Here is a 24,931-nt window from a genome sequence, read left to right on the forward strand (position 1 = left end):
CTTCCTACTGTTTTAACACTATGTTCTTAACGTTATATTAAGCATAGTTTGCACACTGCTGAAGATTATTTTGCATTCCACAGAACTTTAAATCCTTACTATAGCCAGTAGCATTAATGCTTCTGCACCACTTTGCTAATGTGACCTAACCACTATAGTCTTGCTGAGAATCATTTACTGCTGACTGTGAGTTACACACAGAATTATTTGTCATATGTTTCTTTCTTTCTTGTCTTCTTCCTTTGTAAAAGAATTTAACTCACATAAGGTATCATTAAAGGCAGAACAATTGAATGTCCTGGATGTTAGCTGACATACTGCTAGATACAGAGTATTATGAGAAGATGGGCTGACAGCTCTGTTCCTTACTTTATACATTCATTTTTCCTGCAAGAGGGAAGTGTTATTTCAGCAAAGATTTTTTTGCAATTCCACAGCACTGCAACATAGCTGCTGTTGCAGAAAAATAAATAAATACAGACTGAAGGAACCTTACATGACTTTGACCTTGCACTTGAGCTTGCATTGTCCTGCCCTTACAATTATCATATTTTCAAAAAGATATCTCAGTGGTCAACAATGGCATTATATTCCTTTTTAAATGTACCTTATTCCAGAGCCAAGGAGAACTTACGTTCGAATGACAATCATAAAGCTGTAGCCAATAGTCCCAACTCCAACAAGGAAATACGAAAGAGGCATCCTGAACTTGAGCCATCCAATTGTCCTCTGGTTATTGTAATAACCATAAAAGAGTACAGAATACTGTGCAAAGCCCTGAAAAGTCAGCAAAAATCATAATGTCATGTCTGTTCAATATGCACATAATCAGGAATTGCACAATAGCAAAGTACTGAAACATTAATTTCGATGCATTCAAAAGAGCTGTAAGCATTACTACAATAAATCTCACAGGATGGAAAATCTCTCACTTAGAAAGGCTTAGAGTATTTCATGTCAAGTTTCAAATCTTTTATTTTTAAAACTCTTCATGGGCACTCCATCTACATCTTAATGAGTCAAAACTTTATTTTTTTCCCTCATACTTCTTGTTTTAAAGACAAAAACTTTTTGGTTTACAAAATTTGTTTTACAAATTACTTTCAGATAAAATGGTAGATTTTTAACTTAATTTTCACATTTCTAAAATTTACTTGTAAAGCCTATTTAATGCAAAATTCTCGTATGCCTTCTCTGACAACGTGTCTACTTTTCATTGGGTGATCATTCAATATATGTTAACCAATAGTTAGTAGCATTTTATGGCTGTTTATTCAGTACGCAGAGTTTTTCAACACTTAGACTTCAAGACTGTAAAAAGTGCAATGTAAGCATACCTTCTTTCTCAGCAAGTCAAAATGCATTTCCTTTCCTAAAAATCTTAGTGAGAATTACCGTCTCTTCTCCTGGTCAGATTATTGATTTTTCAAAATAAACTACTAGTACACTATCATCTGTAAGCACTAATTCCTGGTATTTAAAATGATCCATATAGCTAAAGCTTCCTGATAATCCTCAGGTTAGAGCAAGAACTTGCCTCCCAGAAGAAGATATGCAGAGCCCTTACAAGGACAGCTTAGCACATGCACTGCAAGTAGCAAAGCTCCAGCTGGGTGTGATGATTTCAAGTGAAATAGAGTATTTGACCATGTAACTGGTGGATGCACCTTGCATTATTTTGACAATAGTACAGCAAGCTGAGAGTTTTGTGAATTAAAAAAGCAATTTACTTTCCTCCTGCTTTTCAGTTGCTCATTTTACTTATAATAAATAACACCTTTCTCTTACATATTATTGCAAAACATGCACTTAATTTGTTGTAGCTCTTACTGTACACGAAATGAGTCAGAGTGTTATCTGGAAAACCAAATTTACAATCCTAAGCAGAAAATAAAATGTTAATATATGATAAACAGAAATACTATTCAAAATGTCTTGATTTGGTAATCAACATATCTCATTTTTCTTAATATCAGAGTAGCTTTGAGAGATGTGCCTACACAACAGATAGTAAATTACTAGTAAAACATTTCTATCATTCAGGACACATTCAAATTCAATAGTATATCATCTGCATATTTTTGCTCATTAAAGCATCCTACAATTCCATTTTAGCCCGGGTTTCAATACAGCCTAAAGTAGCTCTGGAGAGCCTTTTGGATTCCGCAGATTACTAAAATGCTTTTTAAGTTGCTGTGTTCTGCAAAGTCAGAGATAGTTCCTCCACTGCATGTCATTCCATATGTTGTTTCCTGGGCTTTGCCTACTGCATGTCACCAGTAGACCTGAAATATCTTTAGCTGTGTAAAGGCAGGCATGCATGGAAGATCTTTTGCTCTCCTTTCTGAGCCTGACATAAAAGAGGGGAGAGATAAGGCTATTGGTCAAATGCTTTATTGTAATGAGCCTTGAAAGTCTGAATTTTACGTTTGGATTATTATCTGAACTGTAAAACATACAATGTTAAAACTGAATTCCAGCTGAAATATATCATAATCCAAAATTGTTTCTTTTTGCCATGTCAGAAAATGAGAAAATGAGCAAAAAACTCAAAAGGTATGTTGTGCTCATCTTTCTTTTTTTTTTTTTTTTTTTTTTTTAATGTCTTAAAGATTGGTGGAGTTTGGGGTTTTTTTCAGGCTGAAGTAATGTTTGTTGATATGAGTTCATTTATTTGTAACTTACCTGATAGCATACAAGAACTGCTAGCAGATGAAAGGTAGTGTTTCCTATGCTGTTTAATTAAAGATGTCATTGTCTTCAGGGAGAATTTATCAATCTGACATAACTCAATAAAATTCTTTTTCCCCCTCAATATGTCAGGACATACACCTCTTTCGCTATTTTATTCCATGTTAATTACCTGTGCATTTGCTCCTTGTGTTAACTGCTACCCTGTTACTTGCAACACTTTCTTCTTCAGAGCTGTCAGATCCTGTTTCTGACAATTATAAACTTCCCCTCCCTTTCTACCATCTGTCTTCATTCATCTTTTCTCAAATGCATTTCTTTTAAAAGCTTTCTTCCCATTGGGTATATAAAGCTCTACTAGTTTTTATTCTCTTTACAAAATGTCCAAGTTACTGTGATTCCTTTGTCTCCAATTTCCCCCTAATGTTTTAATTTCTCATTTTATTATTATCTAATAATAAACTCCTGATGAACCAGAAGCATTGTCATCTTATGCAGCAGTCATTGCAAAATGTTACATACACGGCTTTTTTAGAAAAATCTTTTGTACTCTTTTCTATCCAAGAAGGGTCCATCACTTTATGTTAACTAAGGCAGAAGTATCTGTTCACTTTACGTACCCTTATAGTGAAAAGACAAACATTTGCTAATGATGATGATGATGATGATAATAATAATATGGCTAATTTCTAGCCATTGTTATATTATTTTCTTTAGATTCCGTTGTTTACAGTTAATAAGCCTGAAAGATTTACTTGTAAATTAGAAAACAGGTATATCCAGTAAGGTTTTTTCCAATGTTCTCTTGTCGTACAACCCAATCCTTTCTCCGCTGATAGCTAAAGGTTGAAAATAGAGCCAAGGAAGCTAAATAAAGGACCAAAATACAGCAGCATCTGCATGTCCACAAAGTATTGAGCCAAAAACCAATGAATCCTGACTGAGATCTGAATATCACAAGCTTGGGGATCTCTCCACACCTTAACCATACTGAAAAATGGCAATATTAATGAGAAGTATAAACATTGCACCCTTTTCATGTTTTTTCAGGGGAGATCAGAGCTGGCCTCCTGTTGGAAAGAGAACAGGTATGAAAATCTGCCTGTGCCCCTTCTGAGACTGCCTGCACTGTTCTCCTCACCAGCATAGGTGGGATGGGACCTCACACAGGTCAAACCTACATGGAGAGGTCACATTTAGATGAGTTGTTCTGCAGACAGCTGGAGAGCCTGAGCTGCAAACTGGAGGAAGCTGCACCTGACTTCACTTTTCCAAGAAACGGGTCTGCTACTGACATTATATTCATGCTTGTTGTTGCTAAAACAACTTAAGGGCTAAAAGATATGTATATGCATAAGTCTTTCAGAGTCTTGGTACCTTTTACAGAAGGTAAAGAAAGACTGGGGAGAAATCACACTTTGTTCTGTGGATACTGCTTCCATTAATCTGCAGAAAAACCTTAACTAGATGGTTGCACCCTTTCACAGTGCAGAGTACCTTTTGACGACATTGACTGCATGCCACAGAGAAACAGCCTTCTAAGAAACACATTGCAATACCAAATTTATCATTAGCTGACTACGCAAATTTGTGTCATCTTTATATAAAGAGGCCAACTACAGAGACATGCCACACACAAAATCTGATAAAACTTCTGTTTTCAGGAAGAAAAAGCATTATGACATATTTAGGAATACACCATTAACTTTTCAGTGCAGGAGGTATAGCTCCACAGGCCAGACTGGGTGTCACGTCAATGGTAAAGAGTTAAGATATGTTTCTCAATTCAGCTAAAGTATCTGCATATTCTATAAGACTAAAAATAAAAAATGTTTTAGGAAAAGCCTACAGAGCACATTATTGGATTATCTTTTCTTTTTTTCTAATTCACACTGCATCCTCACATTTGGAACCTTAATCATATTAAAATAAAGGACAAAATTCACCTATAAGAAATGGCACATCAATACCCAGGGATGTGAATCCAGCTTTGAGAGTTGTTGCTGCATGGTTTTGGATTGCTGCATATACTGAAATGTGCATGTGGACATTGAGCTTCATTATTTGTTTTGTCTGAAGTAAATGTCTGTACCCAGACCTTGTGAAAAGAAGTATTAGATTAATTCTATTGCCATCTTTTCCTGAAATATTAAATAATTAATTAAGTCCATAAAATCACTCATGTGAATATGCATTATTGCAAATTTATGCACTTACACTAAAATCCCAGAGAGTAGCAAAGTTCATAGCAGTTGCTTCCTCAGCTCTTGGGACAGTTTTTCTAGGTAAAGAGCCGTATGGTTTCCCCATCAAAGCCTTGAACCAAAAAATGAGAGCAATTTACATTTTAAAGCAAAATACCAACAAAGGGAAGAGACAGTGATCTGTCATTTCTTAGGAAGACTTGTTTTGTGTTCCTAAACTGCTTAGTGAGGATGACCTATTTCTCCAATATTTTTCATTGTTCCTTGCATTAATGATTGAAACTATGCTTAAGTACCTATTCATGGTGTTTTCTAAATTTAAAGTAATGTTCCAATGGTATCAGTGGATTATCAAACTGTGCCTCTTACATTTAAAGGCAAGACAGAAATCCAGATTCCTCTGATGAGTGGTGTTTGTCTTACACACAAGACCAGAAGAACAATTTTTCTTGCATTACAGACTTTACTGTTTTTTCAATTGAAGTGTATGGGAAGAAGCTAAGGATTCAGTTTTTTGATTCTGAGGGCCCACTGCTCCTGGCAAGATGTTTGCTCAGCAGTCTATGTCCTGACAGGGTCCTTTCCAAGCTTTATCCTGCAAACTGTTGGGCATTTTTCCTGTTTTGGCTTCAATTGAAGATGGATCATGCTATTGAAACACTATACTAGGAAGCTGTTGGAAATTCCTATGTGACTCTTTCCCAGCTGCTTATTAGGAGGTAAGATAAGTAAGAGGTTATGGAATAATGAAATCAGGGAGACGGCACAATACTTTTAATTTTATATAAGCCCCTGTTTCAGAAAGACAGTATCATGGTTCAAAGGAACTAGAAAAATATTACATTTCACAGAAGTGATTTCTGCCTGAATTACATCTGCTCTGAGCAGCATTATTAACAGCGATGCTGCACACAGTGCAAAACATGAGGGGTCTCTCTTGTGATTTTACAGCCCTGTTGGGCCTTATCAGCACATGAGTATTAATGCAACTGAGAAGGATCCATGGTGCCTCAGAGGTCTGGAATGTATCTTTCTATTACAATGCACATTTTAGTCAAGGTACTCCACTTGGCTGCTTCTTAGACTCAGTTCCTCTCCTTAGTTCCCCATAGAAAAAAAAAAAAAAAGTTTAGCTCCAACTCCATACTGTGGGAAAGCACTTTCAGGACACAATCCTATATACATTTCTCTGTTGTATCTATTTCAAGTCATGTCTGTGTAGAGACAACTGTCCACAAGGAAAGTACATCTTTGCAGCCTTAGTACACCTTAATACTTTTAAATGGAGCATAAAGAGATTACAAATTTATTTAAAGGTCCAGTCCTATGAAATCTCACTGCAAAGACAGAAATTCACGTAACAACTCTCAATGAGAATTTAAAAGATTCCCACCTCAGGCACCATTACAAGTCCACAAGTCAGTCCGAAGAGAATCATGTTTATTCCATACATCCAGCGTAGGAATATGAAATAAGACGCTACTGAAGAGCCAAAGTGACCTATGAAAACATGAGATGTGAAAAAAGAGCAAATAAGTTAGTTGTCTCATGCTGTTTTACCTTAAGATGAAGATGCTCAAAGTTCACTTAAGATAAATACAGTCAGGGGAAGCTTTTAATTTTCTTTATTACCATAATTCTAATACTTTTTTTCCAGAATGCATACTAGCATTCACTGACCTGGCAGAGAAAACAGAAGCAAAAAATGTAAGAGTATTATTTACACGGAGTATTTAGGGTTGTGCAAAAGCTGCGACATTTACTATTACTAAACTATTATTAAATCCCCTAGTGGCAGGTTTCACAGCAAATAACCTTTATATATTTATTTATTTATTTGTCTGATGTGAACTGTAAGTATTCTGGACATGTTGAATCAGTACTTATTCAGTTTTAATCAGAAGCAGCACAGAATTAGCCAGATACTTTAAGTGCTGTTATTGGAGTGCTCACCAGGGAAGAATAAAAATATCTGCCAGTGTTTTGTACCCTTTCTTTCTCTTGCGTTGCTATTTATGTGTTCCACCAGCATGCAGGTACGGAGGCAGTTCCATTACCAGGTGCACAGATGAAGCTTTGGACTCCACCCACTACAGACTCCTGACCCTGACCTGTGTGAAGAAGAGACTGCAGGGGAAGCAGTTGGCACTAAGGGCATGATTTGACTAATACTCTGCAATTCAGGCCAAACTGAAATAACAGTTCAAATTCAAGCCCAGTTTGTTGCAGCACAGCTCTGCTGAATACAGGACAGCTGGCAGTCAGGCTAATCTGTCTCTCAGAGTTAGAAAAACAGGAGTTTTCAGTTCTGTTACCAGTCATTCACAAGAAAAACGTGACCTTTCAACAGTTTATTCAGACACAGTCTAGTTAAGGTGCCTGATGCACTCTGATAGTAAATAATGAGAAGGAAATCACTCTGTGACAAGGGTCCTATTTGTTATAGTGGGGAGTATTATGAAATTAGGCAGAGGTTAAAGGTGAGTTTTCTTGCTAGGGCTTAAATGTAATTAATACTTTCCTTTTTTCTTCTTCTTTTCATTACTCTATTTTGTTATTAAATGACAATGTTGATTATAATTATTACTGAAATGAAAGAAATTTAGTATCTAAATATTAATAATGCTCCTGCTGCCAGTCCACAGGCCCAAGAGAAATGATTCCTATATCAAGTCTAAATGTGTGGTTAAAGCAATTTTGTAGTTTAGGACACAGTATGAAAAGTTTAAAACAAAGGTGTGTTTTCTCATGCCAATATTAATAATGTTTAATAGTTAATATTTATGTATTTTTCCTATACTCTTTTGTAGCATGTCTAAGGCACAGCAGTATGACCATTGAATTATCTGACTGGGTCGAGGTTGTTCTTGGGTATCTACAAGTGACCTTGAAATAAAATCAGAATTTTTTCTTCAGAGCAGAAAGAGCACTTCAATCTACCTACAACATTAGCTGGTGTCCTTCTTAGATTAATCTGGCCTATCCTAAATGAGCCCTTTTTAATCAAAAGTATCTTCTTGAAGGTGTTTAAATCTTCCCACCAAGCCGAATTTATAGGCTTATAGCTGGTATATATATATATAGCTTATATAGCTATAGCTGAAAAATAGAGGTTTCCTCTACAAAGTAGTCTGCACATAATTGTCAGGCTTTTGTTCCTTTCATGCTTCTGCTGCTTACACTTTCTTTTAGCTAGGATCATGCAAAATTCAATCAGAACTTTCATAAATTCTTGCCTCTTTTATGTGCTATTAGCATGACCTCTTCTTATACCCTGTTAATAAGCACTTCTTTCTGTTGTGCTTGCCTTTGGAAAGGAAGTAGCTTAAAGCATAGTATTAGCAGTGATCATAGAGGTTTACATAAAAGTTTTACCTCTAGTTCCTTTGTGCTAAGCAGGTGGTAATTTACCTATAATCCCATCTGTTGGAAGGAGCAGAAGCTACCTATGAACATTTCATTTTTAAGCATGTGTACTAGTGAATGAAATGTACCAGATACCTGTGTGTATGCCCGTGTCCTCGTGGAAAAATTGGCACAAAAGAAACATTACTAAAAATGCTAAACTGTGTACTGACATGGAAAGCAGTTGTACAGACGCAACTCTGTGGCAAGTGAACTGAGTGAGTGCATTTTGCAAGTGGTCCAAACAACCTACTTTACCTGTCACAATCTGATGTTGTTTGCTGCTTGTTTCATTGTACTGTCTCCTCTAAAAATGGGCTGTTGAGTAGGCAGTGCTCACTCCAGTTTTCTCTATGCAACCGTACTTTGCTACATGAGACTGCAGCCCATGGGAACTGACATGACTAAGGACTCTACACAAACATTGCTGTGTAACAACATCTTTTTAAATATTGATCCTGGTGTCCAAGCCTAGTGTTCAACTATTTTCTTCAACCACTCTTCAGCATTTTGGGTGGACTGAGAGATCCAGTGGTTACATGCAGGGTGTTGCCTGTGCCAGCAAGATTCTCCAAAGTGTTCAATATGCTGTATTTAGCAACTCTTATGTAAAGTGTTAAGCAACCAAAGACATTTTTCTGCCAGATTCCTTATAAGCAGTATCAGGTACATTCTGTTTATTGTTTCATGTCATGTGTTTAAGTCATTTTACAAGGGACTGAATTGTGCCCCAAACAGCCATGGCTGCTAGGACTCAGAGGAATCTGGCCCTTGCCCAGTTTGGAGCCTCCCCTTCCAGAGTTACTTCTGCTTCATCAACACGACTCCATGTCTGAAGGCAGCACCTGTTAAGAACATTTAATTCCCTGGATTTTGTGCATACAAGCTTGAAGCTGAGTCTGTTAAAAAGGTGGGTGCTCCTCCAATTTGTTCTGTATTTGATCTCTGATCAAATCTGGAGATTTTGATCAGAGCTTGATATAAAAAATAGTTTTACAAATTATCTTATACTACCTCTGCTAACCTGAAATTTGGAGAACGCAGGGTAATCCTTGACTCAACACCAACAGCTTGTTAAATGCCAAAAACCACAAGATAACTCTTTCCACTTTACTAAACCTGATACATATGACCAATGTAGTACACATCCAACCTATATACATTTCTAGAAGTTGAAGCAGCAGTTTTTTGGTCTCTGTGACTCAATGTATCTTAATGTTTACTCTTCCCTTATACACAGACTAGCTTTTTTCTATTTCAGTTTCACTCACTTCTCATTTTATTATCTAAATGCTCTATTTCTCTGGGACATGGTAGCTTTATCAGCATCGTCATTAAGACAACCTTGATCTCAGTACTATAAATGCGCTAACACAAATCTTAGGTATGGGCTGAGAGCTACTGCTTAGATTAACCAGGTTTATTGTGATTTAAAATTATTTTCCGCAGCAATATTTCAGAGGTGTTCCCTTGAAATCAAGACTTATTCTAGACTACAGGGTTTTGCACTAAACTATAGTTTAACTGTACTTCTTAAATTACTAATTTTTGGACAGAGCATTGTTTCTGCAAGTAAAAGAAACAATTGCAGCTTGCCTTAGCGATACACTGAACAGAACAAAAAAATAATAAAAAAAGAGTAAAATCCATAATCTTCCCCCTTGAGATTATGAAAAGGTACTATCCTACTGTGATTTTGGGACCCTCCAGGTGACAGCAAAAATGTTACTTGTTTCAAATGAAAAAATAAATAGATACAAAAGCGGGACTGGAAAAAAATACCCTGTTCAATTTTTTATTCTGATTTTACGAGGAAAGAAATATGTCTCTTGGAAGTTACTGCTAGCAGAACAGTTTGTGCCAGGACAACTCCTTTACAGAAACTTTCAGAAACGTTACTTTCACAGATCCTCAAGACATCTATTATGTGTCCAGTCCACTAGGACACCACATGCATCTTGCTGCTGAGTTTGATTTTAACTACACATATGCAGCAGCTGCTTCCTAAATTTTGTGTTGAGTGAGTAGGTAATCTGTTCAGTGGTCTGTAGACCATGTGTTTAAGAACGTTGTATAATTTTTCCTCAAGGGCTATTTTGTAGTCTAAAACTCCACAAAATTAACAATTTATCATTTTCCTGTTTTTCTTCTGTTACAGTTATTGCCTTTTGATGCAACCCACAGCTTCTTCCAATGGCAACTTCTCTAAAATAAGTTTTCATTGCACTTTTCCATCTGCATTTCATTAGTGGCAGAGTCTCACTCAGGTATCCACGCAGTTAAGGCAAATTTCCTTCAGAGAGGGCTGCAGTTTAATTCATCACTGGAACTGAAACACAAAACTCACTTGTGCCAAAAACCTGCTCTCAAACATACCTGAAGTACTAACTACACTATGCCTAATATATAGGGACATCTAAGACCACTGTTATTTTCTCTGTGTTGTGTTATGCAGTTGAAAATGAGAGAAATAATGCCAAAATACCATAAGTCTCAAGATGATGAAAAAACATCACAGAAATAATTATAGTACACAGGCAAACTAAAGTGATGTTAGGCAACAGCTAAATCCCAATTCCACCTTTCAAGGATCACCTGTAAGTTGACTAACACTCTCTCAACTAGCTATACCATCAAGCTTAATAAATAAATACTCATTGATTTTATATTACACATTGAATACAGATATATATTTCTAAAGTATTGAAAAGCAATTTGCCACTTTGGCATGCATCAGGAATATGATATTAGATACTATTCTTTATTACCTTCCATAAGTACTTACTTTCAATCTCCTTAATTTTCATTTCCCAGGGTATGCAGGCTGTCTTAAAATTCTCAAAATCTCTCTGAAATTTCATCCATTTCTGTAAAGGGTCACAGATAAAAAAACCTACCATCATCTCAATGCCCAGATGTTCAGTTTCCCCTTAATCATCTACAGTATTCTTTGCCAGATAGCACTAGCTCACGAAGGACCATCTCCTTTTGTTTGTTCTGAATATGTTTCCTACTGGCTCTGTGTGAAGTCCTTATCTCTTCCACAAGAAGAATAATAAAATAATCCCTTCCTTTCATGCCATTCATTTAATATTTTTTTAATTGTTTCTAAGAGTTTATTTTGTTATTTCCTTTGCTATTCAAAATTCAGATCTGGAGCTCAAGCTGTGTCATTTCACATTGCAATTACTCTAACTAGTGGTTTATCTATCAGGTAAGTCTAACTTCTGCAGTTGAGCTTCCAGTGCCCAGCTGAGTTTGAAAGTCTTATTGTTTTTTGTGAACATTAATGCTTATGCGATGAGACTACACAACTGCTTGCAGAAAATCCAGTCTAAGGGTGAACCTAGCCACAGCAGGTAGTCCTGCCAAATATTCTTGGCATCATTCTGCATCAGCATTTTAGTTTGGCCAAGAGTGTGTTTTTTGAAGTGAATCTTCCAAACCATCTCAATTTACTACACGTGTATTTGCACTGTAAAGTGGTGTCAGAGCATAAAACTACGTCAAAAAATATACTTGAGAGGCATGCTAATCCACATCCACTGTGCTGGGTATTTAGTTGTTGAGACCATAGATGTCTTAGCCCAGAGAAAGAGCTGCCAGAATACACATTGCCTGGACACTGGGTCCTCAGCAACCACTGTTCGGCCTTTCAGTCAGTCCTACAGAGCCATACTAGAATATACGTGGTCCTAGAACCTTGGCTCAGTGGAGATGCTAACAGTATTTTTGCTGTGGGGCAAAAAGACACTTTGTGATAATTCACAGAAGTTTGTCTCAAAAGAAAGACTGAGTTCTGGATTCAGTCCACAGAAAAGCTCACTCTACACCAAAAGAAATTAACTTCAATAAGATATTAAACTCTTGCAAACCAGTTGATTTTTGTTCTGATGACAAGTTTCTCAATCAAACTGGGAGCTTATGTTAGAAATCTTTTCATGCAAGAGAAGTGGAAATACATGTGTTAAAATGCAAAGAAAGACAAGGAACTCTGTTTTGGAAGATGGGTACATATGGCAATAATCTGCAAAAGGCTCCTTATTTGCTTTACATGAAGTTAGTGAAATAATAAATTTACCTTGGTCATCATCACTTTGAATGCATAGAATTTTTTTCCTTTTCCTTTTCCAAGAGCACCTTCAAACTTTTCAACAAAAAGCTGGGCTTCCCTGGAAAATGAGGGCAAAAGAGAGAAAGATATGATGCTATGGTAAATTTTATATTGTCTCTACTGTATCAATGTAATTATTTATGTGTCCTAACTCCTCATAGATTTTTCTATAATCTTGTTCCCTTAGTAATGTTTAGAAAGAAAAGTTCTGAGATTCTGTATTTCACAGAAGACAAATCAAATGTAATGCAAACAGAACAAGCCACTTTGGTCATCTGCCTACATCCAAAATGCATTTGGAACTCTGAGATCTGCCTACAACCAGTTAATATCATCAAATACTTTTAGTCACAGTGGCTTTCTTCTGCAGTTCAGCTGCTGCCTACTTGTGCCACTCACAAACTGTTATTCCTCCTGGTTCCAACTAATATAAATTGTTGGCCAGCTATCTAAGGGAAATCTATTTTCACTTTTTATTTTGGAGATATATATACATTACAGACTTGGTTCCCCTTTGTCTACCCTTCTCAAGACTAAATTTAATTCAATTCTTCATAATTTCTGCATATATCATCTTCAGAATAATTTCTTAGAATTGTACCTTCTTTGGTCCCCAAAACACTTAAATTTTGCTTATAAAGATATGGAAGTTAAATAATGATATACAATTATGAAAGAAAGATTTTTATCTTGTTTTAAAAAGGAATAGTGTCCACACAATAAAGCAATAAAAAGAGATCACAAGTATACTAATATTTCTTCCATTTAATCTGATTTATAATATAATTTTTATATAATTTTCCTGTAGAAGTATGACTTCCATGTCTGTCTACTGATAAAATGTTCCCTAAAGGCTAAATGTCCTGATCTAAAGCATTGGGAAATAGAATAAGGATCCTTAGCTGGTGGTGTATGCACAAGACCGTGTAACTCTTTTCTCATCACACTAGATGTCTGCAAAGAATTGCATATTGTATTGGGCATTGCACTAAGCACTTGAGAAACAGTGGACTACTGGGAAAATGTTAATTGTGATCATGGCTCTCCAGAAGCACTAGAGATAAGTTCACTGAGTGAAATTAATTATCATGGTTATATCTTCTGTTCACATATTTTATGTAAGCAAGCAAAAAGATTGTGTTAAACTGCAAAATCTGACAATGGCATTGGCAGAATAGTGGCATAGCTGTGATAAAGGCAAGTTAAAATTATGTGTGAAGAAGAATATTAGCCGTGTCATATTTTCTCTTAACTCATGGCTAAAAATCTCAGCCACTTTAAAAATACTATGTATTTTTAGTAACCACAAATGCTTAGGGTGATCTTCATACTGTCATCTGAAGACCTATCAAAACCTTTCCCCACTAGACACCCACTGTGGCAGACTTTTTAGCTCACAGTAACAAGCCCCTGAACAACCTTTTGTTTCTATGCTTCCCAAGATGGTGCAAAATTGAGCTACTGAATTTGACTTTCAGTCTTTGAGAGCCTTCTGAGAATTCTCACCTTCCAAGAACTCACATCTAAACCCAGCTGGTGAGGCATCAGGACCAGTTTCACCTCACCTAACCTCCCCAGGAGTTTAGCACCCTTTTCACACCATCTGAGATCCCATTTTCTCTTTCAAAGACACAGGTTGGCAGAAGCAAAAAGCTACACACAATTACATGAATCACAATCTGATCACTCTTTTTCTTTTCTTTTCCCTGTGGCACAAGGCATGCACAAATCCAGTTATAAAAAGACAAAAATACCCAGCCACACATCCCACCTATTTACCACTTCAAAGTGTTCCTCAGGGATCAAGTCAGCATCTGTTTAAGGCTCTAGAGCCCTCATTCTCAATTCTATTCTTCTGGATCACATTTGTGTGCTGGATTTTGGAGTCTGATCTTTCTGTGTTTTAGCTAACTTTGTCACTGGCTGAGCCTTCTTTATTTTCAAAGCCACTTCAAGTCCTTCAGAGGTTTTCTGGCTCCACGCTCACATCTCCTATCATTTTGATTCGCATAAAATTTTACATTTAAATTTCAGCTCTCTCAGATAAGTCAGAGAGAACAGATTCTTTCAGCTTCAGGAAACCAATGTCTGAGAGTCCCTTTTAAATCCATGTCCTCAAGATTTAAAATCTTGTTGCACTGTCAGGAGATAGTGGCAGTCCTAACAGCAGGTGGCAGCTTCCTTGTAAACTCAGCAGTCAGTGCTGGAACAACAGTACCGTAAAAGCATCCAGAAACAATAAACTGGGAACGTACCTATCACCCAAGTCAGCATATCGTATTTTGGACTTAAGAGGAAAACCTTCTACCATCACTTCTGTCACTAGGTAATTAAGCACTGGAGCTTGTTCATGAAAAATTACTGAAATCAAAACCTACAGAGCTGTAGAAAACTTGTGCTTTTCAGTCAGTAATTAGATGCAGTTATACTGAAGAATATGAAGATTTCACATTGCAGGTTGTTCTTTTTTTTATAGTGAAGTAGTAAGTCAGAAATTTAAAGGAATAATATGAAAACAACCATTAACACATAAAAGATCCTCTATAGTGGATATGAACATATTTTGTACCTGTAGCTGAACTCAAAAGTTCTCCACAAACATGTTCTGCTATAAAATTAAGCTAAGCTAAAACAAGAAGGAACTTTCCAGAATGAAAGACATAAAAAGATGTATTTTAATCCAAACTTTCTCTTCACTTGTTTAAATATCTTTTTACAAGGTTTTCTACAAAAAGTAGTATTTTTTATCCCTCTCTGCCTACTGGACTCTCCATAAGCAAACTTTCAAGTTGAGTGTGAACAGCATTTAAGCTTCTTCTCCAGGACAAACCAAAACATTGCCTTCTGAAGGTGGTGACCCAGATTGCCAGGTTTAATGCTACTGACTCTTGAATGCTTCCCTGGGTTTTACTTTGCCAGTGCTGAGGATTCCTTTCTCCCTGCATCCCTTCTTCCTCAACACTGACCCACTCCTGTATGTGCTGGTCACAGAAATGTTATACACCCCCCTTAAGTGTTAATGCTTTATAATCTGTTTTTCTCAGGTTTTCATTCCATTGGCTGGCCTGCATTGGATTAAGTACATCATTGTACCACAAACAAACCAGATGATGATCTGATACCAGTTAAACTTCTTATTGACTGCATACAGAGACACATGCAGTCAACTGAGTTACACATGCAAGACTGGAGCACAAAACCAGTTGGATCCATGCAATCCAATATTTATGAAGCTACTTTCATGTTCCATGAAATAAGTATTAAGCAGCTCCTTTCATATTTTTGTATGTTGCTTTCATGCACTTAAAAATTTGTTGTATACACCTTGAAAAAAAATCAACTGAGTGTAAATGATAGATTTACAATATTAGTTTTCCATTTTTGTTCTAGTCTACTTAGAATACACTGTGATTTTTGGAATTAATGGTAATTTTGGCATTAATGCATATTTCACACTGACTATGACAAGAGGAGGTTCCTAACACATATTAAAAATTGTGGCTATTAATATTTCCCACTCTTGTAAAGTAATAGTCAAAATCTTCACATAGTTAGTAATAGGCACATAGTTAATAAAAAAGTAACACATGCTTATATGGCCCAAAGGGTTGTGGTGAGTGGAGCATCATCCAGCTGGTGGCTGGTCACAAGTGGTGTTCCCCAGAGTTCAGGGTTGGGGCCAGTCCTGTTTAACGTCTTTATCGATGATCTGGACGAGGGCTTTGGGTGCACCCTCAGTAAGTTTGCAAATGACGCTGAGTAGGGACGGGGAGTGTTGACCTGCTGGATGGCAGGCAGGCTGTGCAGAGGGACCTGGGCAGGCTGGAGCGATGGGCCGAGGCCATTCCTGTGAGGTTCAACAGGGCTCAGTGCCGGGTCCTGCCCTTGGGTCACAGCAGCCCCACACAGCGCTACAGGCTGGGGCAGAGCGGCTGGAAAGGGCCTGGTGGGAAAGGGCCTGGGGGTGCTGGTCCACAGCCGGCTGAGCGTGAGCCAGCAGTGTGCCCAGGTGGCCAAGGCGGCCAGCAGCACCCTGGCTGGTACCAGACACAGTGTGGCCAGCAGGGCCAGGGCAGCGATGGTCCCCCTGTCCTGGGCACTGGTGAGGCCGCACCTCGAACGCTGTGTTCAGGTTTGGGCCCCTCGCTGCAAGAGGGACGCTGAGGTGCTGCAGCGTGGCCAGAGCGGGCAGCGAGGCTGGTGCAGGGTCTGGAGCACAAGTCTGATGGGGAGCGGCTGAGGGAACGGGGGCGGTTTAGCCTGGAGAAAAGGAGGCTGAGGGGAGACCTCATTGCTCTCTACAGCTTCCTGACAGGAGGTTGTAGCCAGGTGAGTGTCGGTCTCTTCTCCCAAGTAGCAAGCGATGGGACAAGACGAAAAGGCCTCACGTTGCACCAGGGGAGGTTTAGACTGGATATTAGGAAAAAAATTTTCACTGAAAGTGTTATCAAGCATTGGAATAGGCTGCCCAGGGAAGAATGGTGACCATTCCTGGAGGTATTTAAAAGATGTGTAGATGTGGCGCTTAGGGAAATGGTTTAGTGGTGGACTTGGCAGTGCTAGGTTAAGAGTTGGACTCAACTATCTTAAAGGATCCTTTCCAACCTAAATGATTCTATGATTATTATGCAGGTTCTATGATTATTATATTTTTAAAAAATACTACTTTGTGAAAGGAAAGAGTGCAAATCGTCTTCTGCTCTTGGAATAAATGCAGTCAAGCTACCTTTGATGTTCTACAAGCCTGTGTTACCTCTTGGGGTGAGGTGGATTTTACCAATAACATTCTAAATAGCATTTTCATATTGCTCATTGAAAAAGACTAAATCTTATGAAGTCACCCAACCACATGCAGCTATAGAAAGGCATTATTAAGTGCTCCACAGCGGCTTATGTGTTAGCTGCAGCCGTGAATATTTGCGTGACTTCAAGATCTTACTTAATTGGTAGTTTAATGCAAATTTCTGTAACAATTTGATTCTAAGAAAATTTCCCGCCAGAGTTTTAATGAAATATCTGAAAAACAAATTCAGTGCAGAAGCAGAGCCTGAAGGAGAGCCTGTGGGTAATGAAGGAGAAATATGTGCAGTTCTGTGCAAGGAAGTATTACAGAAACCCTAACTGCCAGACAATGCTGAAGCCATCAAACAGAACATGTTTTCTTTCTCCTCCTCAGCCTTTCTTCCCTCACTAGCTCTGCAGCAGGTTAGTCCCTCTGGATTACTCCTGACCTCTGTGATTTGTAGGTTAAGGAGATATTTCCTTGACTTCTACTCAAGCTTCCCGGCTTTAGAAGTTCAGCAATAACTTGGCACCATTCAGTCACAGAACGGGCTTGCAATGTCCTTTCCATGTCTGTGACACGTATTCTTTTTTGTTAAATATAATCCAATATGTTACTTAATTCAGGTTTCTACCTTGATGTCTAAGCTATCTCACCAAAAGTCCTCTATTTGTACATCCCTGCGGATTTTTGCAATACTTTGTCTTTTCCTCCCTTCCTTTTGTGCTAAAAGTAAAATGTGAGGACAGGAAAAACGATCAAGCAATAAAAAGTAGCCCTAAACCCATAGAACTGTTTTAGAAACCACATACATATATATGCATGCCTGCTTGGAAGTCATGCAACTTCACTAACATGAGGACGTGTCAAAAACAACGCAGAGAGACAAAACTGAGCTTTGTAATCACTGGTATCATGTGTTATAGGTAAATTATCTATATCACAAGATAGGCCAAAGTGTGGCCCGTTAGCTAACTGTGAATTTAAAGAAGCTTCAGAGAAACCTTATTAATTGAATTACAGACACAAGGAACTAATAAATGTTGCATGGGGCCAGGCATTATTGTCCCAGAGAAGCCTGAGTTAATTATTAACACTAGGTGTGCAGTTACAGCTTCCAAAGTGCTAGGTGTATGGTACTTCAGGCACTTCAGTGTTGCACTGAGAGGATGAATTACAGCTCTCAGAGGTTATTGCTATGAATAGCATTTAAGTGGATTGCTCACATTTTTCAGTAACAGTTCAGGAAGGTTTCAGTCTCCGCGATCTAAAAACTCATTAAAAAAGAAATGTCATATTAATATTGATCACCCAGGATTTCTCCAAGTCTTAAAAAGATTGGTTAAAAACTGACTGCCAAACAATAGTTGTCAAGCAAAGCTCACTTGAAAATCAGTTCAGCAGTAATAATCGACAAATTATAGTGTTATTTAGTACCCAGCTGTCCTCCAGGACATCCAGGCTAGCCTCCAGGACTGCCAGTATGTCCACACTAAGAGACATGAAATACTGATTCACTGGAGTACAAAGAACACATCTAAAAATGGGAAACTTCCCCCAACCCACACATGCATGTCATGTATCTTTTGGTTTTGTATGCTTATAAAATATTCTGTTTCTGATTCATCTGTCTGGATGGGTAATCTAAGTCCTGTAATAAAATAAATGATGCTAAAAAAATACTGAAAAATCACCACATTATATTCTGTCCCTGGTAGATGGAGAAGAGACTTTTCTGTTCTGTTGTTCTTAGAAAAAAACAAGAAGTGGTCATGGCTTTTTTTAGGGTCTGTATTTAATTGGATGTCTTTTAAAAAGCCTAAGAAGCTTGACATTTGACTGCCTTTTTTTTGGTTGGGGGTGGGAAGGGCAGGGGTATTGTCATTTCGTTTCTTTTGATAGTTCACAAACTTGCTTGTGGTACAGCTTTAAAGCACATTTCTGGATTCTTGTGCTCAGTTCTCTGATTATATGGTACCATAATAGGCTTTGCTGGTGGATGTAAACTACATAGCTGTTAATAGCTTTTGCTATTTTTATAGCACAAAACTTTGATTATAAGTGTTATGTGCAAAACAAGGAACAAATGGGGACAAATCTCCATCTCCCATAGGAAAGGCACAGCATACTCACAAACCATGTAAACCAGTGGAAGGAAAAAAAAGGAAAAAAAATGAAAATTCTTCTGAAGGAAAATATTTGTCTTGGAAATGAAAAAAAGTCTAAACTCCAGCCACACACATGCTCTCAATAGCATGGACGCATATGTCCCCAGCCCACAGCCTAACTTAGGCTATCGCTTAGGGCCTGGGAGAGTGGCGATGTTATTTCCCATAAAACACCTTCTCATTCCTCTCCTTGGCTTCTTCTTCATTTTTCACATCTCCAGACTGTAAAGATCTGATCATGATGTCTCAAGGAGAGGCTAGAGTCTGACAGTGCTGGTACAGCTTAACTTCAAATCGCAGAGAGACCATGCAGCAGAGTAGTATCCTCAGTGATGGTTCTTCAGAGAATGGGGGCTGTTTGAAATGCATCTTTCTAGACACAGGGATGTAAATTAGAAATTAGAGCTGATCTAATTTACCAGTGCATCTCTATGAAAAATGCCATTTCAGCAATGAGTAATTCAGCCAGGTTTTGACAGAAGTTATTTTCTACAAAGCAATGAGTTCTGCATCTGTTTTCTAAAGTTACTGTTCATTCATGTATTTTCAGAACAAAAAAATTAAGGAAGATGGACTATTTCACAAAGTAGTCACTTGACCTAAGTAGAAATCACTTTCCTATCCCATAATTTCATGTTATGGAAAAATTGGTTTTGAATCATCGAAGTGAGGGGGTTGTTCAGTCTTGAAAATGCTTAAACAAAATGTTTCAACAATTTAAAATTTATTGTCACTTTAAAAAAAAATAGTCAAAATTAAATCTTTCCCCAAAAATAGTTTGTTCTGATAAATTAACACTTCTTTAAAAAAAATAGTATTTAGAATGAAAAGTCCTAATTATCCCTAATATTCGCTTTTCAGAGTAATATGAAAAAAGTAATTTTTTTTGGTCTTATTTTGTCATGAATATGTAACAAAACCTTGAGCATTCCTAGGGAATATATTTTTTTCATTCTTGGAAAAAAATTGGTGCTAATACAGAACAAACATGGAAGTTGGGTTTGGTTCACACTAAAGAACATTCCTCTTAATGCTGAGAAGAAATCTCCAATGAAGTCTCTCTCTATTGCAGAAGCTGGAAGACAAAGAATAAGGAAATTTCTTCTTCCACCTCTAAGAAGATAGTCTTCTTTCCTTTCCCACACATCCCATAATACCCTAAAACCTTCACTGAAGAAGAAGCAGATGACAGAGAAAATAACTGTTGACCAAAAGTTTCAGCAGCAAGAGATGGTATTATAAGAGTATTCAAAAGTCACATTATTCATTTACAAGTTCAAGGCACTTAAAGACTTTGTGTGTCCATTTTCCACATGTGTAATGGCAATCTGTAAGACTAATGATTCTGGTATAAATCTTAAGTAACTTGGCAAAATACAAAACAAATATATAGATAACCTAAAATGTGCTAATATAGGTACTTCTGTATTATTATGACTACCATTGTAATACATCATCTAGATAACAATTATTTTAAGCAGCATAATAAAACCAGGTGTTCCATTGCAACTCAGGTGAACTTAGGCTCCAAAAAGCCAATTAAAAACCAGGACTCCAGAAAACTTAGTCTATGAGTGTATTTTGGTATGTAAATGATTTTGTTTGATTTTTTCAAAGGTACTGAGTGCTTCCAAATTCCATCATTTTCATCTAAAATGCAACACGCAAATTTAAAAAACCTAATTCTCAGCACACACATTTAAAAATGTGACTAAATATTAGGTTTTACCTTTTATTATTATTATTGTTCCAGCTGTTTGCTGGATTTACGTGTTTTGTCTGCTGAGATATGCATGATTCTGTACAGAATTGTGACAACTTGAATGGGATTGGCTGGAATAAAAGGTGACTATTTTTGAAAACTTTTTTGACAGAGAAACACAGCAATAAAAGTAATTCTTCATTTATTAAAATTAGATTTAAAATAAATAAGCTACTATGGAAAAACTGTCATTTGCTTTTGGCATACACATTTTTCTAGGGCAAATAAGCTGGTAATATGCTTCCAAGTCTACTTCAGAGAGGGCTGTAGCAAAGCAGAGCTGAAAAAAAAGTCACAAACTGCCAAAAGAGCACATTGACGCATGTTTTTTACTAAAATAAACCTCTTGATGTTGGCAAATAAAATTGAGTGCATGTTTAGTGTCCCAGTCTAGATTTCATAAACATGAGAATATAGTTGATAAACTAATGGACATTTAGGTGGAATTGCTGTCCGTGCTGAATGTACAAGACCATTTCACCCTGAATATTAAGAAAGAAATTGTTAAAATAAAAAGACAGATAACAAGGGTGGGATTTTGAAAACTCATTATTGGCTTAAATGAGAAAGCCCTCCTCAGAGACTAAAATAAGTGCAGCAATTTAACATTCACTGAGGATAACTAGAAGCTGTCATGTAATTACAAACATTTCCTAGTAACACAGATTTTTTTTAAGCCAGAAAGGATTGATATTCCCACTCCCTCTGACCCGTAAAAGATGACACAGGCTGTAGATGTTCATTGAGGGTCTCCTCATTCAAACCCACAACTAGTGGCTGAGCTAAAACATATCATGTGAAAAATTACATATCTGATTTAGAGGTTTCTCTCTGTAGTTAATCAACATTTCCCAGCACTGCAAATATATTTTTCAGTTAGTCTTCAAACATGTCTTTTTTACAGTGTCATATAAGCAGACTGAGAGAACAAGCTGATGTTGATGACAGAATCATAGAATGATTTGGGTTCGAAGGGATCTTTAAAGGTCATCTAGTCCAACCTCCCTGCAATGAGCAGGGACATCTTTAACTAGAGCAGGTTGCTCAGAGCTCCATCCAATCTGACCTTGCACATTTCCAGGGATGGGGCATCCACAGCTGCTCTGGGCAACCTGTTCCAGTGTTTTGCCATGCTCATTGTAACAAATGTCTTCCTTATATCTAGTCTGATTCTACTTTCTTGAAGAGCTGGAATTTTGCTTTCCTAAAATTCAGGCTACTGACAGTATTTTTTGCCTGTCCCCTATCCCTCAGGACTACAAACTCTAACAGTGCATGATCACTGTAGCCCAGGCTGCCTCCAGTCATCATGTTTCTGATTGACCTACAGTATCACGTCCCCTCTGGTAGGGCTGCCTATTACCGCACCTAAAAAGTTAACCATTCAATGCACTCCAGGAGTCTCCTGGATTGCCTGCAGCTCTCTCTGCTACTTTTCCAGTAGATGTCAGTCCCCCAGCAGCATGGGAGTCTGCAACCTTGATGCCTCCTGTGGCTGGAGTAAGGAGGCTTTTGATTGGGAAGTCTGCAGAAAGCCGGGCCACAAAGTTCTATTTGTTGTCTTGGTCTCTAATTCTTACCCATAAGCTTTCAACAGGCTCATGGTTATTCTTCAGAGACAGCTCTTCACAATCTATCCATTTCTTGACATAAAGGCAACCCTTCCATGCCTTTGTCCTCTCCTGTCTCTTCTGAACAGCTTGTAGCCACCAATAGCAGGGACCTTCAGTCCCAGGATTCATCCCACTAAGTTTCAGTAATGGCAGCTAGGTCATAGCTCTGTAGCAGCACAGTGGCTTCCAGCTCCTGTTTGTGGCCCATGCTGCATGCATTGGGATAGAGGCACTTCAGCTGGGCTGTCAGTCATGTCATCTTTTTAGAGGAGTTTACCTGTAATTCCTTTGAGGTATTTCCCTGGTGCTTTCCTGTTGACTCCTATTACTTCAGAAGCCCTTGGCTCCTCTTTGTAAGACTTAAATGTGCTCCAGTGTACCCAGCAGGTCACAGAGCAACAGGCTGAGGGACCTCACCAGCACCCCATCCCTCAAACCTTGGTGTATCATCCTGTGACTTGTCATGGATGAGACTGGTGTTATCCCCTTCCTCCTTCAAGTGTAGTTTAAAGCTCTGTCAATCCGTACTGCTAGTTCATGAGCAAAGACCCTCTTCCCCCTTTGAAAGAGAATTCCATACAACACCCACAGGCCTGGTGCCATGTAGACCATCCTGTTACTGAAAAATCCAAAATTCTGTCAGTGACACCAGCCATGGAGCCATGTATTAAAAGACCAGCTCTATCTGTTTCTTCCAGTATGACTGCCCACAACCAGGGGGAATAGAAGAAAAAATTACCGCTACTCCAACTTTGCTTACGATCCACTCCAAGGCCTGAAGTTTATTTTGATTGTCCTTGGACTACATGTTGCAGCTTCATTGCCACCCACATAGAAAAGCAATAATGGTAAATAATCTGAGGGCTGTACCAGATTTGGAAGTTTCCTATCAACTAGGATTTGCTAGGAATGCTGGGATAGAAGAATGGCTATAAAAATAGAAGTTCTGTTCATAGTAAGAATACAATAATTTTAACTTTATTTACATGAAGATCCTTCAATTATAGGCTATGCAAAATAGAATAATCACTAGATTATCTAATCTGCTCATCTATTTTTTCTGAAATTTCCCTCACCTTCACAATGCTTCCACTTTACATCTCCTAGGTACTTTGTTGTCTTTTACACCCTTCCATGTTACCTCTTTCACAACATACCTTCCATTTCCTCTTTGCAACTGTATCCTTCGCAAAATGACCTTACCTTCTAGAAGGAAAAGATCTGTAGATCTTCCACGCCATATTTCATATGCTCTCTCCTACCATTAGTCTGTGTTTTCTATCTATCAAAAACTGTCTGCAGGAGAGAGCATCTTTTCTGTATTAGAGGTTTCTAATAAAGCAAGGCCATGTATTTTGTTCGTATTTGGGCAGTACTGCAGTGTGTGAGTTCTTCAAAACAGAGGAGTGTAACAGTTTTGGCAAAAGAATAAAGTTATCTGTATTTAAGCAGTTTCCAGTGCTTGGTGGAAATTTAACTATAAATGAAATTTCATTAATTTTTAGCCTTAGTGAAAATGTAGTGATAGGTTTGCTAGGGCAAAATACAATTTTATATGTGGCACACCTAAAAATGCATGAAAACAAGAGCTCAATTTCCAATCAGTTTGCTTTTTCATAAGTGTCCTGGTTTCAGCTGGGATAGAGTTAGTTTTCTTCTTAGCAGCTGGTGCAGTTGTGTTTTGGATTTGGTGTGAGAACAATGTTGATAGGACACTGATGGTTTCAGTTGTTGCTGGGTGATGTTTATACTAAGTTGAGGACTCTTTGGTTTCTTGGGCCCTGCCAGCGAGAGCGCTGGAGGGGCACAGGACATTGTGAGGGGACACAGCCAGGACAGGTGACCCAAACTGGCCAAAGGGATATTCCATAGCATGGGACAGCATGCTGAGTATATCAACTGGGGGAAGAAGAGGGAAGGGGAGATATCCGGCATTATAGTGTTTGTCTTCCTGGGTAACCATTACACATGATGGAGCCCGGCTTTCCTGGGGATGGCTGAACACCTGCCTGCAGATGGGAATGAATTCCTTGCTTTGCTTTGCTTGCATGTGCATCTTTTGGTTTACTATTAAGTTGTCTTACCTCAACCCTCAAGTTTTACATTCTTTTCTGATTCTTCTTCCCACCCCTCTGGGTAAGGGGGGAGTGAGCAAGTGGCTGTGTGGTGCTTGGTTGCCAGCCACGGTTAA

The 24,931-nt window shown here is 38.0% G+C and overlaps 1 protein-coding gene across 1 annotated transcript in view; it reads right to left on the reverse strand.

Annotated features, from left to right (window-relative positions):
- The window catches only part of TMC1 (transmembrane channel like 1), a 67,931-nt gene that overhangs the window by 27,918 nt on the left and 15,082 nt on the right, over positions 1-24,931 (reverse strand). Inside the window, 5 exon segments of the mRNA XM_055699418.1 lie at positions 635-777; positions 4,909-5,007; positions 6,289-6,395; positions 11,086-11,167; positions 12,382-12,472. Of these exon segments, the coding sequence (XP_055555393.1) occupies positions 635-777; positions 4,909-5,007; positions 6,289-6,395; positions 11,086-11,167; positions 12,382-12,472 (522 nt within the window).

The sequence above is a fragment of the Falco cherrug genome, chromosome Z (genome assembly GCF_023634085.1).
Source record: "Falco cherrug isolate bFalChe1 chromosome Z, bFalChe1.pri, whole genome shotgun sequence".
Lineage (NCBI taxonomy): Eukaryota > Metazoa > Chordata > Aves > Falconiformes > Falconidae > Falco > Falco cherrug.